Raw genomic sequence first — 12447 nt, 5'->3', positions numbered from 1 at the left:
CACAGCTCTGAGTGAACTTATCAGTCACTTTCTGTTATTCATCTGTCTCTCTTACAAAAGCTTCTTGACAGCAAAGACAGTGTCTTATTTATTTATAGCTGTAGCTACCTCTATCCCCAGAACTCAACATTTTTCCTGCCACATAATAAGAACTCAGCAAATGCCTGATGAATGAATGCCCAAACATGGGATTTCCCTTAGGAACCTACAATTGTAATTAACTTCATCCTATGAGCCCAAAGTAAAGCCAACTGCCAATAAGGAGTGACCTCAAACTCGATTTCAACCTTTTTCCTGATATAAATTTTGTATTACCTTACTTGAAAACCCAGCTCTGAATAGTACTGTTTCCCCTGCTTCATCTCTCCCTCTCTCATTTCCTCTACTCTTTTTTCCTCCTCTCCTGCCAGCAACAGAAACATCTAAGCAGTGAGAGAGATGCTAGAGGATCTGGGTTTTGGTGAAAACCTGTTCCCAGAGAAGCTGTGCTTGACATGGACATCTGCTGGCAAGAACAGATCAGACCAGGAAGACCAGGGCAGCAACTTGTGGCAGAGAACAGCACTTTAGTAACAGAGTCCCTGAAGCTGACAAATGACAAAAACATTCAAGGAAATTGACTTATCACAAGCTGCCATCACATATCTGTCTGTTGGTGGGAAATCAGAACTGTTTTAAAATGTAAAATCTGACAATGAATTTACCCACTTAACTGCCAATAAACCAGCAAGTCATACTTACGGAATGGTTCTTATTTATTGCAATGTCAATATAACTAAGAAGAATGAAAAATAAGGCTTGATGGGGGTGGGGGAGCATTCCTCATCAACAGGGTTCTGATCTTCATTCACAAATTAAGCTGATATATGAAGTGGGGAATGGGGGTGCGGGTGAGGAGTTGAGGGGGCAGTTGAAAACACCACAATGAGAAAATTGATCTTTTTATCTGTGCCTGTTTAAATCTGTGATCACATAGAGAGTAACTGATAAGACAGGAGCCATGTGGTAGGCAACCAATACCAATAAAATGACCCCAAAGATCTAGATCTCTGGTATTCACACCCTGGTGTAATCCTGTACCCTGGAGTGTGGCCTGGATTTATGGGTTCCTTTCTAGCAAACAGAATGTAGCAGAGGCCACGACGTCACTCCTGAGGTTAGGTAACAAAAAGACCGTGGCTTCTGTCTTGGGCACCATCTCTCACTCACTTACTCTCTCGCTTCCTCACCCTGGGTGAGGAAGCCACGTCCGTAATCCCTGACCCACAGAAACTGGGAGATAATGAACACTGTTTTAGCTGATGAGTTTTGGGGTAATTTGTCATGCAGCAATAGGTAGCTACTACACGCTAATTCCTCCCCATCTGTCAGAGAAGATCTGAAATCCACCCTAACTATTTTATTATTAAGTGGGGGTCCCAAAGTGAACATCCCAAAAATTGCTTGGGTTTATTCACTGGTTAAATAACATTTGCTTCTTGACCCTCTGATACTAATAATTATAATTTATTACTCTTCTGTTTCAGTTGCTGAGACCTCTAACGGCTTAGATTCAAGCACTGATTGTGTTATTAAATAAAAATGCTTTGAGTCTGGTCAGAATCCATTAGTGCTAAATGCCTATACCAGGATGAATAAAATGGGAAAATTAGAAGAGCCTGTACCTGCTTGGAGGCAAAACCTTCTCTTCCATGTGGAAATCATGATTCATCCCAATCTCCTTGCTCAGCTTGGAAACATCATTAACTGTATCTATCAGACCTGTGACAGAAAGAACATATGAGGTACACCTGAAACTAATGTTCTATGTCACTTATACCTCAACTGAAAAAAAAGAACTTATGGGGGACACCAGTGAACTCAAAGAAGTCTGAATTTCTATTTTATTCAGAGATTCACTCCACTGAGTAGGCTCCAAATTGAGATTCATCACAGTGACTTTATACACACTCATTCGACCATTCCAGTCAGTTATGTTTTCTGAACTCTAGGCCCCATGACAGAGCCTCTCAGTAGCCCAGCATGGGGGTAAGGGAGGACAAAGAAGCTATCTTATAAAAAAACAGAGTGAAACTGATTAAAAGCCTTTCTCTTAAGAAATAAAATAATGAAGTGGCAAAGAAATAATTTGTGATTTGCAAAACTAATGTTTATCTAAGGATATTACGATTCCACTCTCCTCTTCCTGCCTCTGATGGAAGTTAAATTCTCCACACAGAGGGTACTGTATGGCGTCAATCTCACTTGGTCTTCTAAAGTGGTTTCCAGAATTTAGGATTTCACAGACTAGTAAATACCCAAAAAGATTTTGAGCAACTGACGACAGCTTGCCAACTTTTTGTTCTGTCAGGTATGGATAGTATGAAATAAGCAAATAAAAAATCCACTGTAGGTACTTCCCTGGTGGAGCAGTGGTTAAGACTCTGTGCTCCCAATGCAGGGGGCCCTGGTTCAATCCCTCGTCAGGGAACTAGATCCCACATGTATGTCACAACTAGAAGTGTGCATGCCACAACTGAGGAGCTGGTGAGCTGCAACTAAGGAGCCCGCAAGCCGCAACTAAGACCTGGTGCAACCAAGAAAAAAAAAAATCCACTCTTCCACCACCAAAACCATTTCATAAAAGAAAAAGGATAGTTTCAACTCCCAAAAAGCGGAAAGGGAATACAGTCAGAAAAAAGACTAGTCCTGAAAACTGAATCAATTTAGCTTTAGGAAAAACTCATTACAATATCTTTATTTCATTTCACACAGTATGCTAAGAATTTTGTCACAAACCAGCTCTGGCATTTGGGAACCACTATTCTAAGTTCTTAGTACAGACCTACCTGATAGCATTCTTACATAATTGGCGTACATGGTAGTTATTATTACTTGGTATAAAAGAGCTGCACACAATAAATCATATTTTCTCACTCTCTTTCAATGAAGCTTCAAAATCTGTTCACAAAAAAGTATTTGGCTCCAAGATGTGGAGGGGATATAAATGAACTAAGATTGGCCATGAGTTGATAATTGTTGAAGTTGGGTGATGAGTAAATGGGGGTTCATTATTCCAATCTCTCTACTTTTGTATATGTTTAAGTTTTCCATAAGCAAAAAGGTTTAAAAATGTAAAAAGGAAAAATTGCAGAAAAGAGGTTTCATAGGAGAATGCCTTTGTTCTTAGAAGAGACATGAAATATTTAGAGGTAAAGTCATGACTATAACTTCAAGAAAGAAAAAATACATACGTAAAATACAATAAGAGAAAAAAACAGTGTGGCAAATGTTAATGTGGGCATTCGTTGTTTTTTTTTACTTTTCAACAGATTTTAAATATATCGAAATAAAAAGTTAAGGGTAAAAGGTGATTGTAAAATTTACCAAAAAGCCACCAGCAGAGTTTCCGTTTAGGTAAATGTAAAGGTGAACTGAACCTTAGGTGGACGGGAAGTTCCCTTTATTTTTACAGTCTCTCTGAAGTCTTCAGTTTTGGCCAAAATGGCAAAACACAGTCAAATATGCAAACAGACGTACTGCTAATTCAGTAATGCAAAATCAGAACAAAGAGAAAATCTTCAAAGGGAGATTGAGCTGCTTGTAGCAGCTTATTGAAGGACTGAGGAAAACACACAGAAACACTTCCCAATTACAACAAACCAAAGCTCATAGCCTGCTTTGACAAGATTGTTCTGTCGCTCAAAAGTACCATAGCACTATGCAACTCCTACAGCTGTAAAATTCAGGAACAGGGAGGGTTCAAAGAGAAATTAGAGGTAAAAAGTAACTAAAATAGATTTTTAAAACCCAGATCCCAAGGACAAAGACATTGTCAAGATAATTTGGTAACTTAACCAAGTCAACCTGATATATAAAATTTCGAAATTATTAAAAAAGAGGAGTTTGGTTATTCAGGTTAGGGAGTTGTATGGCCTAAATCAGGATTCCAAAGCACCCCATTTGCTGCTTTTCCTTAACCAGCAGCGACCCCGTGTGGCTACAAGAGAAAGAAATGCGATTGAATTTAAAGAATTTAACGCAGGTTGTTGCACGTGGACAGGCCTTCAGATTGATGACTGCTGAAATTGCCTGGTGATTATTACAAGGGAAATGCTGGATGAGTCCCAGTGAGATCAGACGTAAAGTGTGGAAGATACTTTGTGCCCCAATAAGAACTATAAAAGAACATCTCTTATAGTATGAGCTAAAGAGTATGAGGCCAGAGCAGCATTACTAATGCAGTCAACGAAGCACCGAGAGAACACAATGCCCATCTGGGACCATTTCCGTTCTTTAAAATCTACCCCAGGTGTCTGCCATTTTCCACCTACAAATTCAAAATAAAAGAATACAAAGCTGGCTCTGGACTGACTCAACCTCACATCTTGTCAGATTCAAGAAATCGCTCTTGGGTCACATCTTTCTCCAGGACTACAAACTCTGAAGATCTTCTGGTCAACAGAGGGCCTGGGGCCTGAAAGTAGAGATTGGGGGCGGGGGGGGGGGGATGAGGAAAAAGGGGGATAGAGAAGTGCGGCGCCGCGGGCTCCTTCCCACCTGACCCACACTAAGCACCCCGAGGGCCGGGGCCGGCGGGGCTGGACCTACTGAAAGGGTGGTTCTTGGGGCTGCTCATGTCTTGCCGGGTCGGTCCTGAGGTTTCGGGCTTACAGGGCCCGCTCTCTGCATCGCCAGGGTCCTTCAGGGGCACGTTTTCCTCCACGTCCGTCATTTTGCTGATGGAATCTGGGTGGGGGAGAAATGGGGCGCTGTGGGCGGCGAGGAAGGGGGCTCTCCAACTACCGAAGGGGTCTGGGGCCCGGCCAATCGCGCCCGACCTGGACAAACTAAGAGGAGGGTGGACCGCTTCACCGTCTCTCGGGGACCGACATGGGCAGAGGAGACTGGAGGAACGGGGCTGGGGAATCACAGAGGAGTGCTGGCTCCGCAACCAGGAAACTGAGGCCAGAGGGGCGGCCTGCTCGCCCGAAACGCCCGCCCCAGGCCCACCCGGGCTCCAGCAGCAGGGGGAGCCCACGGCGCTCAAATTCCAAGCCCCCCACCTCCTCCACGGCGACCAACCACCACTGCGGAATCGGGCGGGCTCCGGCGCACCTCTAGACTGGGGCCGTACCACCGCGGCTGGGCAGCGAGGGGCGACGGCCGTGCGGGGCCGACCCGCGCGCACCCCCGCCGCCGTGCCATGGTGGGAGAGTCCGGGATTTGAACGTAAACCGCCGCCCGTCTCCGGGGCAACGGGGAGGGGCACGTGCCGGCCGCCGCCGGCTTCTCTGGTGGAAGCGGCCGTCTAGTGCCTCGGTCCTCGAGGGCTCGAAGCCTCCACAGGCCTTTGGTTAACTGGTCCCCGGGTCCCTTCCCTGCCTGACATCTCCCGCCCCCCACGAAAAAGATCACCTGAAACTACTTAGGAAGGGAAGGAGCACCATGTTTTGTTTCTCTTCAGCCTGTTCATAAAACTTGAGAACCACACCCAGGCGGGTTGTTTCCTTAGCACATCCTGGGCCCATTGTGAGAGGTGGGCCCTTCTCCCATTCTCCAGGTGTGGAAGCTGAGAAACCGTGCCAGGTGCTTGTTGGAGCAGGCGCGGGGACTGGGAGGCAGTGTAGGCTCCTCCCACTGAATTCCTGGCCACGGGCTCATCTGTGGCTTGGGGGCTGATCCCGCCGCTCCAGGCCGCAGGTCACCAGCCTTTCTTGGTTCCTGGTCAGCTCTGTTGCCCCTGGAGTGATGTGAGGACCTGGAGTGACCCCTCCTCTCCAATCCCTGCACTTTGGGGGAAAAAATGAAAAGGAAGTTTCCGTTCCACATTCTCCCATCCTTCTTTATTACTTTGACTTGATTTCTTACCACAAAAGCTTACTTTAAAAATAAATAAATAAAAGATGAAAGTATTGCCTGTAAGAAACCAAGTTCTCATTATAACCCTTGCCTTGTTAGTGTGGAATGTGGATCTTTCTTGCACAACTCCTATAGTTTGAAGGGGAAAATTATGAAGAGATCCAAGAACATTTCTGCTTAAGAAAATCCACTTCACTCTGAGGCCCAGGCAGATAGGAGGGGAATGGCCTAGCAAATTTACTGTTTAGCCAGAGTATCTCAAATCAATACACACTAAACTTGCCCCTTCCTCCCCATCACCCTTTCCTAGTGTTTCCCTCAGGGATGTCAACTGTGAAGCAGGCTGGCCTACACCCCAAAGCCAGAAGTGGGAGGAAGTTGTCTGACTGCAGCAAAGAGTTAAATGAAAATATGATTCTTCATTATTACAGGGATATATTTAGATTGGGTTGTTATTTCTCTATTAAAAAAAATTTTTTTTTCCAGAATTCTGTTTGGGCATTTTTATTTCTGGGAGAAAGTCTCCAGAATGACACCAGTTTGTTTTCCCACAATAATGGCATTGCCATAAAACTTGCCCTGCTGATGCCTGAAATTATGAGAGTAGTTCATTCATATACATTACACAGCCCCTTTAAGCGTCCTCTTCTTACCCAAATTCTCTGGAAGGGGCAGTAGGAAGAAATAGCAGTGTGGGAGCATGTGGAAGAGGGGAGGAGACAGGCCAGAAGAGGAGGAAAGGATGGGGGTAGGAGAGACAGAACTGGACTTTTCTCAGGGTCAGCGTGGGGACAGCATTTCATGATCTTATCTTTAATAGTTTTCAGAACCAACTAGGCAAAAGTTAGAGGTTGAGGAGAATAGAAAGATGATGTGAGAGATAAACTCTCCTTCCCTTTGGGGTCTTAGTTAATAATAACTGATTTTTGTTTAATGATCTACAAAATGCTTTTACATTGCAAATGTAATGTATACGCTCTGCATGCAATCCTACCTGTTCAGTAGGCAAGGCAGGTGTTATATTGGACCATTTAATAGATGAGCAAGCTGGGGATCAGAGAGATTCCAGGGAGTTTCCAAAAGTCACACGGCAAGCAGGGTCTTGACTCTTGATCATATACTTTTTATTAATTCACACCACCTCCCTAACTCTGGCTGAGAAGCTATATAAAAAAGAAAATATAACTAACATATAATGGTATGGTAAGTCCCAGAATGGAGTACAAATAAGAATTGCTACTGGAGGTCAGAGAAAGGGTGAGAGACCTTCCAGATGTTTGGATCAGTTCAAACCCAGCCGTGAGCCAGAATCCTAAGCAAGACTGTGTAACCGATTTGGTCTTTAGAAATGGGTCTCTGGTTCAGCCTGGCTGCCCCCCCAACCTCAGGACCCCTCTTTAAACTCTCCTAGTGGGTGAAAATGGATTTTCCACATATGTCCATTCTTTGGCAGGAGTGGCCCTCCTGAGTAACTCAACACCTTTACCCTATTTAAGTGCACATATTTCAAAAGACCCATAAGGCAAGTATTTCTCAAACAACCCAAGGGCAGAGGTAAAGGCCACGTTTCCGCTCACATCACAGTGTGCCCAAAGCTGTCCACCCCAGGGTTCCCCTTTTAAACTAAGACGTCATGTGTTTGTTTTAACACTGAAGTCTATTTTCTCTCCTCAAATCTTTGAGTAGAATTCTTGTTTGAGGAGGAAGGGCTTCCTGTACTTGCTGGCACACCTCTGTACCCCTATGGGTGCATATACCCCAGGTTGAGAAGCAGTCTAAGGGAATTTTAGGCAGCAGCTAGAATTTTCCTACTTCTCCACCATTTCCCCACATATGTGCGCTTTAACCCAAGCACAATAGTACGATCTATCCTCATTTGTTAAATACTATCCTGTACACCACCCCACAAGAGCAAATTATACAGAAAGTTGATCTTACCGCAAAGACATTCTGAAAGAGGGGTGGATATAGAGAAGGATGTCAGAGAAGCACTCCTAGGTGGCTGTCTGTAAGAAGTAGAGAAGCACAGGGATTAAGAGGAATCCTGAATATGGATCCGCTAGCTAAAACAAAATAACAAAAACAAAAAATGCCTCATTTTACACAGAAGCATCTTAGGCTCAGTGAGGTTAAATGACTCTGCTAAGGTCACCACCAGTTTACAGAAAATTCAGGACTAGAACCCATATCACAGTCTGTTTATTCCATAATATATAGAGCTAAGCAAGAGTAAAAGCTAATACTGTAAATAAATATTTACATTTCCTAAAGAAAAATGTAAATGATAGACCATGGAATGGAAATAGTAAGAGATGATGTTAAATAGAGGCCTGGACTGCAAGTAGAGTAGAGTATACTGGAAGATAAACAGTCAACTAAAGTGGTAGGGACACATAAATACAGGGTGGGACATTTAAATGGAACCATTTGGAGTCGTGTAAACTGGGATCGACTTCATTATAACCTCCCTTATGGTACAGAACCACACGTCAAAACTATTTGCTTTAGTCTTTTGACAAATGTGTTTTCTTCGCAGAACCCAGGAGGAGGGTGAGAAGGGTCAAGGTAATCTGGGGGCAGTCCGGACGAGGCCCTTCAAAGCTCACAGGGAAGTGTGATGGATGGGAAACCATCACAGTTCTTTTCAGGGAAGGGGGCTTAAAGAGAAGACAAAGAAGATGCTGGCAGCAGTGCTGACAGCCTCCTTCTCCAGTCCTGCTCCTTTCTGCGTCGGGGTCTTTGCACATACTGTCCCTTCCTCTAACCTCCGGTTACCTCACTGACTCCCTCTCATTCTTCAGGTCTAACTTACGAGGCCTAACTCCCTCACAGAACCTTCCATGGCCCTTGGTTAGCGTCACTCAGCACCCATTCCTTTTTCTTCCTAGCAGTCACCGCAGTTTGTCCTTACACATTTGTGCATGATGAGTAACTCCATCGGGAGACTGGAAGCTCTCTGAGAGCAGGAACTGTGTGTGCTTTATTCACAGAGTAGGTGCCCTGCCAATAACTGTCAAATGAACACACAGGCACAAACAGGAGAGGCAGCGGTGCTGAGGGGTCTCTCTGGGCCCAGTGTTGGTTATCAGTGTCTGTCTTTCTCTTTTGTCTCACAGACATGTTTCCTCTCTTTCTGTGTCTCCTCTCTCCGTAGCTTCCTGTAAGTCTTTTAAACCAGCACAGGCAACGTCAGAGAGAAAAGGGAGGATGTTTAGGGTCCTGTGACAGGGGGTCCCCCTGAACTGGGAGGTGGCAGCAGGGGGCAGTGGCACCCCGGGAGTAACTTGCAGAGGCAGGCTTCTGCTGAGGGAGAGGGAGGCCCTCTCTCTCTCTCCCTCTGTAGAGCAAGCCAGGGTCAGCAGCAGCCCAAAGCCACAAAAACTGACTTTCAAAGTCCTCCTAAGAGCTGCATCTTTCAACTCCCCCAAACAATCGTGCCTTGTGCCCCAGGACACAGCGCGAGTTACACACTTAAAGCAGTTTCCACAGAACCGCATTCAGTTGGTTTTAAACTCTGGGGAAAGCTGGCAGCCTCTTTGTGGGTTTTTTTAAAAAACTAGTTAGAGGGACAATTAAACCTTTATGGGCCCCAGAATGTACCTATGCAGACATAAATAAGGATCATTCTTCATCACCGGAGAGAATCCACTTTCTGGCAACAGATATATTTTTCTGCCATCGCAGGACAGAGTTGCGCTCACGACTGAGGGCCTTTGTGATTAGGGCAGGTGACAGGGGTCAGCGTGAGCAGAGTTAGAACTTGGACCCTAAGTTCTCAAAATGGACACATCGCAGGCCTCGGGCTTAGCTGTCTGAAATAAATCACTCCCAAAGCCTTCCCAGAAAGCCGCCAGGATTTTAGGCCAAGAACACTCATCTTGCTTCCTCCTTGTGTTACTTTGGGCCAAAATGGTCCATTTGTCAAAGAGCCCTTACTTCTTTATTCCCACTCTTACAACACAATACAATGCATTCACATATTTACAGTGCAATGTCCTTGAACGTTTGGGATGTTTTTTTTTTTAATCTAATAATATCATTAAATGCACCAGGGGGCTCTCTTCTTAAAGGAACCTTTGAGTAAAACTCCTTTGTTAAGTGAATCAGTCTTTTGTAAGGCAAATCATCAGCTACCAATTTGTTCTCCAAATCTGAGATTTCACATAAGAGATTTTCTTAAACCAGGCCCACTTTAGATGGTGGCCTGTGCATTTTCTTTTATTTTTCTGACTTGGGTAAAGACAAGCTTTTCCTGAATAGACATTATTGGACCAGGATGAAGGAATCTCAAACACTTGAGAAATAAATCAGTTTCAATCATTCCCGTCATCCATAATTCTTTAGAACCACCAGCCTAAAGCAAAGTATAATGATCTCCCGACAAAGAATTCAGCTGCAGATTTGAGGGCCAGTCTATTTGAAGTCAGTTTCAAAAGAAATGCAGAGAACAGGGTTTTTTTTTAAAGTTATTGTCTTTTTTTTTATTGTGGTAGAATACATAGCATAATATTTATCATTTTAACCATTTGTTAAGGGTACAATTCAGTGGCGTCAAATAAATTAAATCCACAATGTTGTGTAACCTTCACCATTATCTATACCCAAAACCTTTCATCATCCCCAACAAAAACTCTATACCCATTAAACAATAACTCCTCCTCTCCTCCAACACCCCCTTCCTCAGCTCATGGTAACCTCTATTCTAGTTTCTGTCTCTATGAACAGAGAAAAGTTTTAAACTCCAGTTTTACTTTGGGGCTTTTTTTCTTCCCATGGCGTGGGGGGAGAATGGGGAAACCGTGGGCATTCTCTTTGCACCTTGGGGACTCTTCCCAGCGCTGCCTCCCCCCTCCCCGTTCCTCCAACAGTGTCTATGAGATGAAGCCGGAGCTCATTTGAACGGTTTAAACTTGCAGAGGGGCTGCAGCCCCCTGCGGGAACAAAAAGAGGTCACTGGGTCTGAGTCTGTGTTACAAGCTCAGGAATGGCAAGAATTTTCTGACTTCAATAGTCTGAGGAAGTAGGAACACGATGAGCTGGACGGCTGTTTTGGTGTCTGAAGCCTGCATGGAGCCCACATGCGGCCCATGTTCCGTGCCCATTAGCTACAGAGTGAGTACCTGAGACCTGTCAGGGCTCAGAAAGGTGGGAATGCAAGAAGAGCCATGGAGGGCTCCCTCGGGCACCCTCAAATTCTATGCTATGGAATTTCTCAGATTGAAAAACACTGGCTAAACCACTCATAACCCCTGCAGAACCTATATCTCTTGTACCCATTTGTGGCTAACAGATGCACACTCAGAATGACTCACATCCTTCAGTTTGGGTTTTACTTTGCTCACGATGCTTGGAGAGTCTCAAAGGAGCTAGTCTCCTCACCTCTGCCCACCCCCCTTCCCCAGAGCACAACTCAGGATAACAGGAGACTTGGCTTTTGAAATCTGATTAATTGTTTCAAGAACTACATAGAGCCTTGCCTCACCAAGCCCGGGGCTGTGAGCCTGCCAGGGGCCCTTAGGACAACTGGGGCAAAGTGATTCCGCGGCACAGAGAACCGTGAGCCATGGGGCGGTGGAAGGGGAATCCCCTCAAAAACAGGAGGCCTGAATTCCTTCTGCTGCCCATGTGCTGGTGACCCTGGGCAAGTCACTTCACAGCTCTGGCCTCATGTCTCTTAACCTGGGTGGAAGTGCTCCCCAACTATGAGAATTTGTGGGAAGTGGAAGAGAAGCAAGGCTTTCTGATAATCTGGAATGCTTCAAACAGGAAACAGCTGTTGCCCATAGGTGCTGATATTAATGGAAAGAATGGCTGCAGAGAGGCGGAGGAGGAAACTTGGGGGAAGGAGAGAGTGGATGGGTATATTTTAGATTTCTTTTAGGACAGGTTGAGAATGAAGTTTTGGTTGGATCTTTGTGAGAAAATATTCAGCAGGCAGGTGGAAAGAGGCAGCTGGAATTTTTAAGGAGAGGGATTGAGACTAACTGATAACAAGAATGGTGTTAGGAGTCATGGTTGATAGATGAAATAGTAATAATACCAGACAACACATATACATGCTTACGACGTGCCAGACCCTCAGGGAGCCCTTCACACAGATCCGCGACTCTCATTCTCACAACCACCCCACGACAAAGATGGTACTTTTACACCCACTTTACAGATGAGGAGAACTTAAGCATCCTGCCCAGGGTCACACAGTGAATATGTAGTAAGACAGGGATTGAACCCAGGGAATCTGACCTCAGAGTTCTTGACCAGTCTTTCTTATCACCTCCTGAAAAGTGGAGGTGTTGAAGCAAACAAGGAAAGCAATGCAGATGGAGGACAGAACCTTGACAAACACCTGTAAGTGGTACTCCCATTCTTGATCAGCTGTGACCTAAAATCAGATTCTGAGAAGATGAAGGAGTGGGTCAGAAACAACCCAGGTGTCCCTCCTAATGTGGTCGATTAGACTGGCTCTGCACGTGTAAGTAATAACATTGAGCACTCACTATGTGCCAGGCACTGTACTAAAAGACATCACATACATTCTCATTTAGTCCTCTCACAAATCCTATAAAGAAGGAATTATAGCGCCCATTCTACAGGAAAGGAAACAGG

The 12447-nt window shown here is 44.8% G+C and overlaps 1 protein-coding gene across 2 annotated transcripts in view; it reads right to left on the bottom strand.

Annotated features, from left to right (window-relative positions):
• The window catches only part of TCP11 (t-complex 11), a 72265-nt gene that overhangs the window by 26105 nt on the left and 33713 nt on the right, over positions 1-12447 (bottom strand). The window contains exons 2-6 of one of the 2 annotated variants that reach the window (XM_067753258.1): positions 7780-7843; positions 6836-7004; positions 5398-5771; positions 4591-4728; positions 1665-1761 (exon numbers count right to left, since the gene is read on the bottom strand). In XM_067753258.1, coding sequence (XP_067609359.1) covers positions 1665-1761; positions 4591-4714 — 221 coding nt within the window. In that variant the 5' untranslated portion in view covers positions 4715-4728; positions 5398-5771; positions 6836-7004; positions 7780-7843. Of the gene's footprint in view, positions 1-1664; positions 1762-4590; positions 4729-5045; positions 5339-5397; positions 5772-6835; positions 7005-7779; positions 7844-12447 lie in introns of those variants that run through there. The other variant, XM_067753257.1, reaches the window with a different exon arrangement.

Source organism: Pseudorca crassidens, chromosome 10, assembly GCF_039906515.1.
Source record: "Pseudorca crassidens isolate mPseCra1 chromosome 10, mPseCra1.hap1, whole genome shotgun sequence".
Taxonomy (NCBI): Eukaryota; Metazoa; Chordata; class Mammalia; order Artiodactyla; family Delphinidae; genus Pseudorca; species Pseudorca crassidens.
The sequence above is the reverse complement of the archived record's forward strand: the minus strand, read 5'-3'. Positions and strand labels throughout refer to the sequence as shown.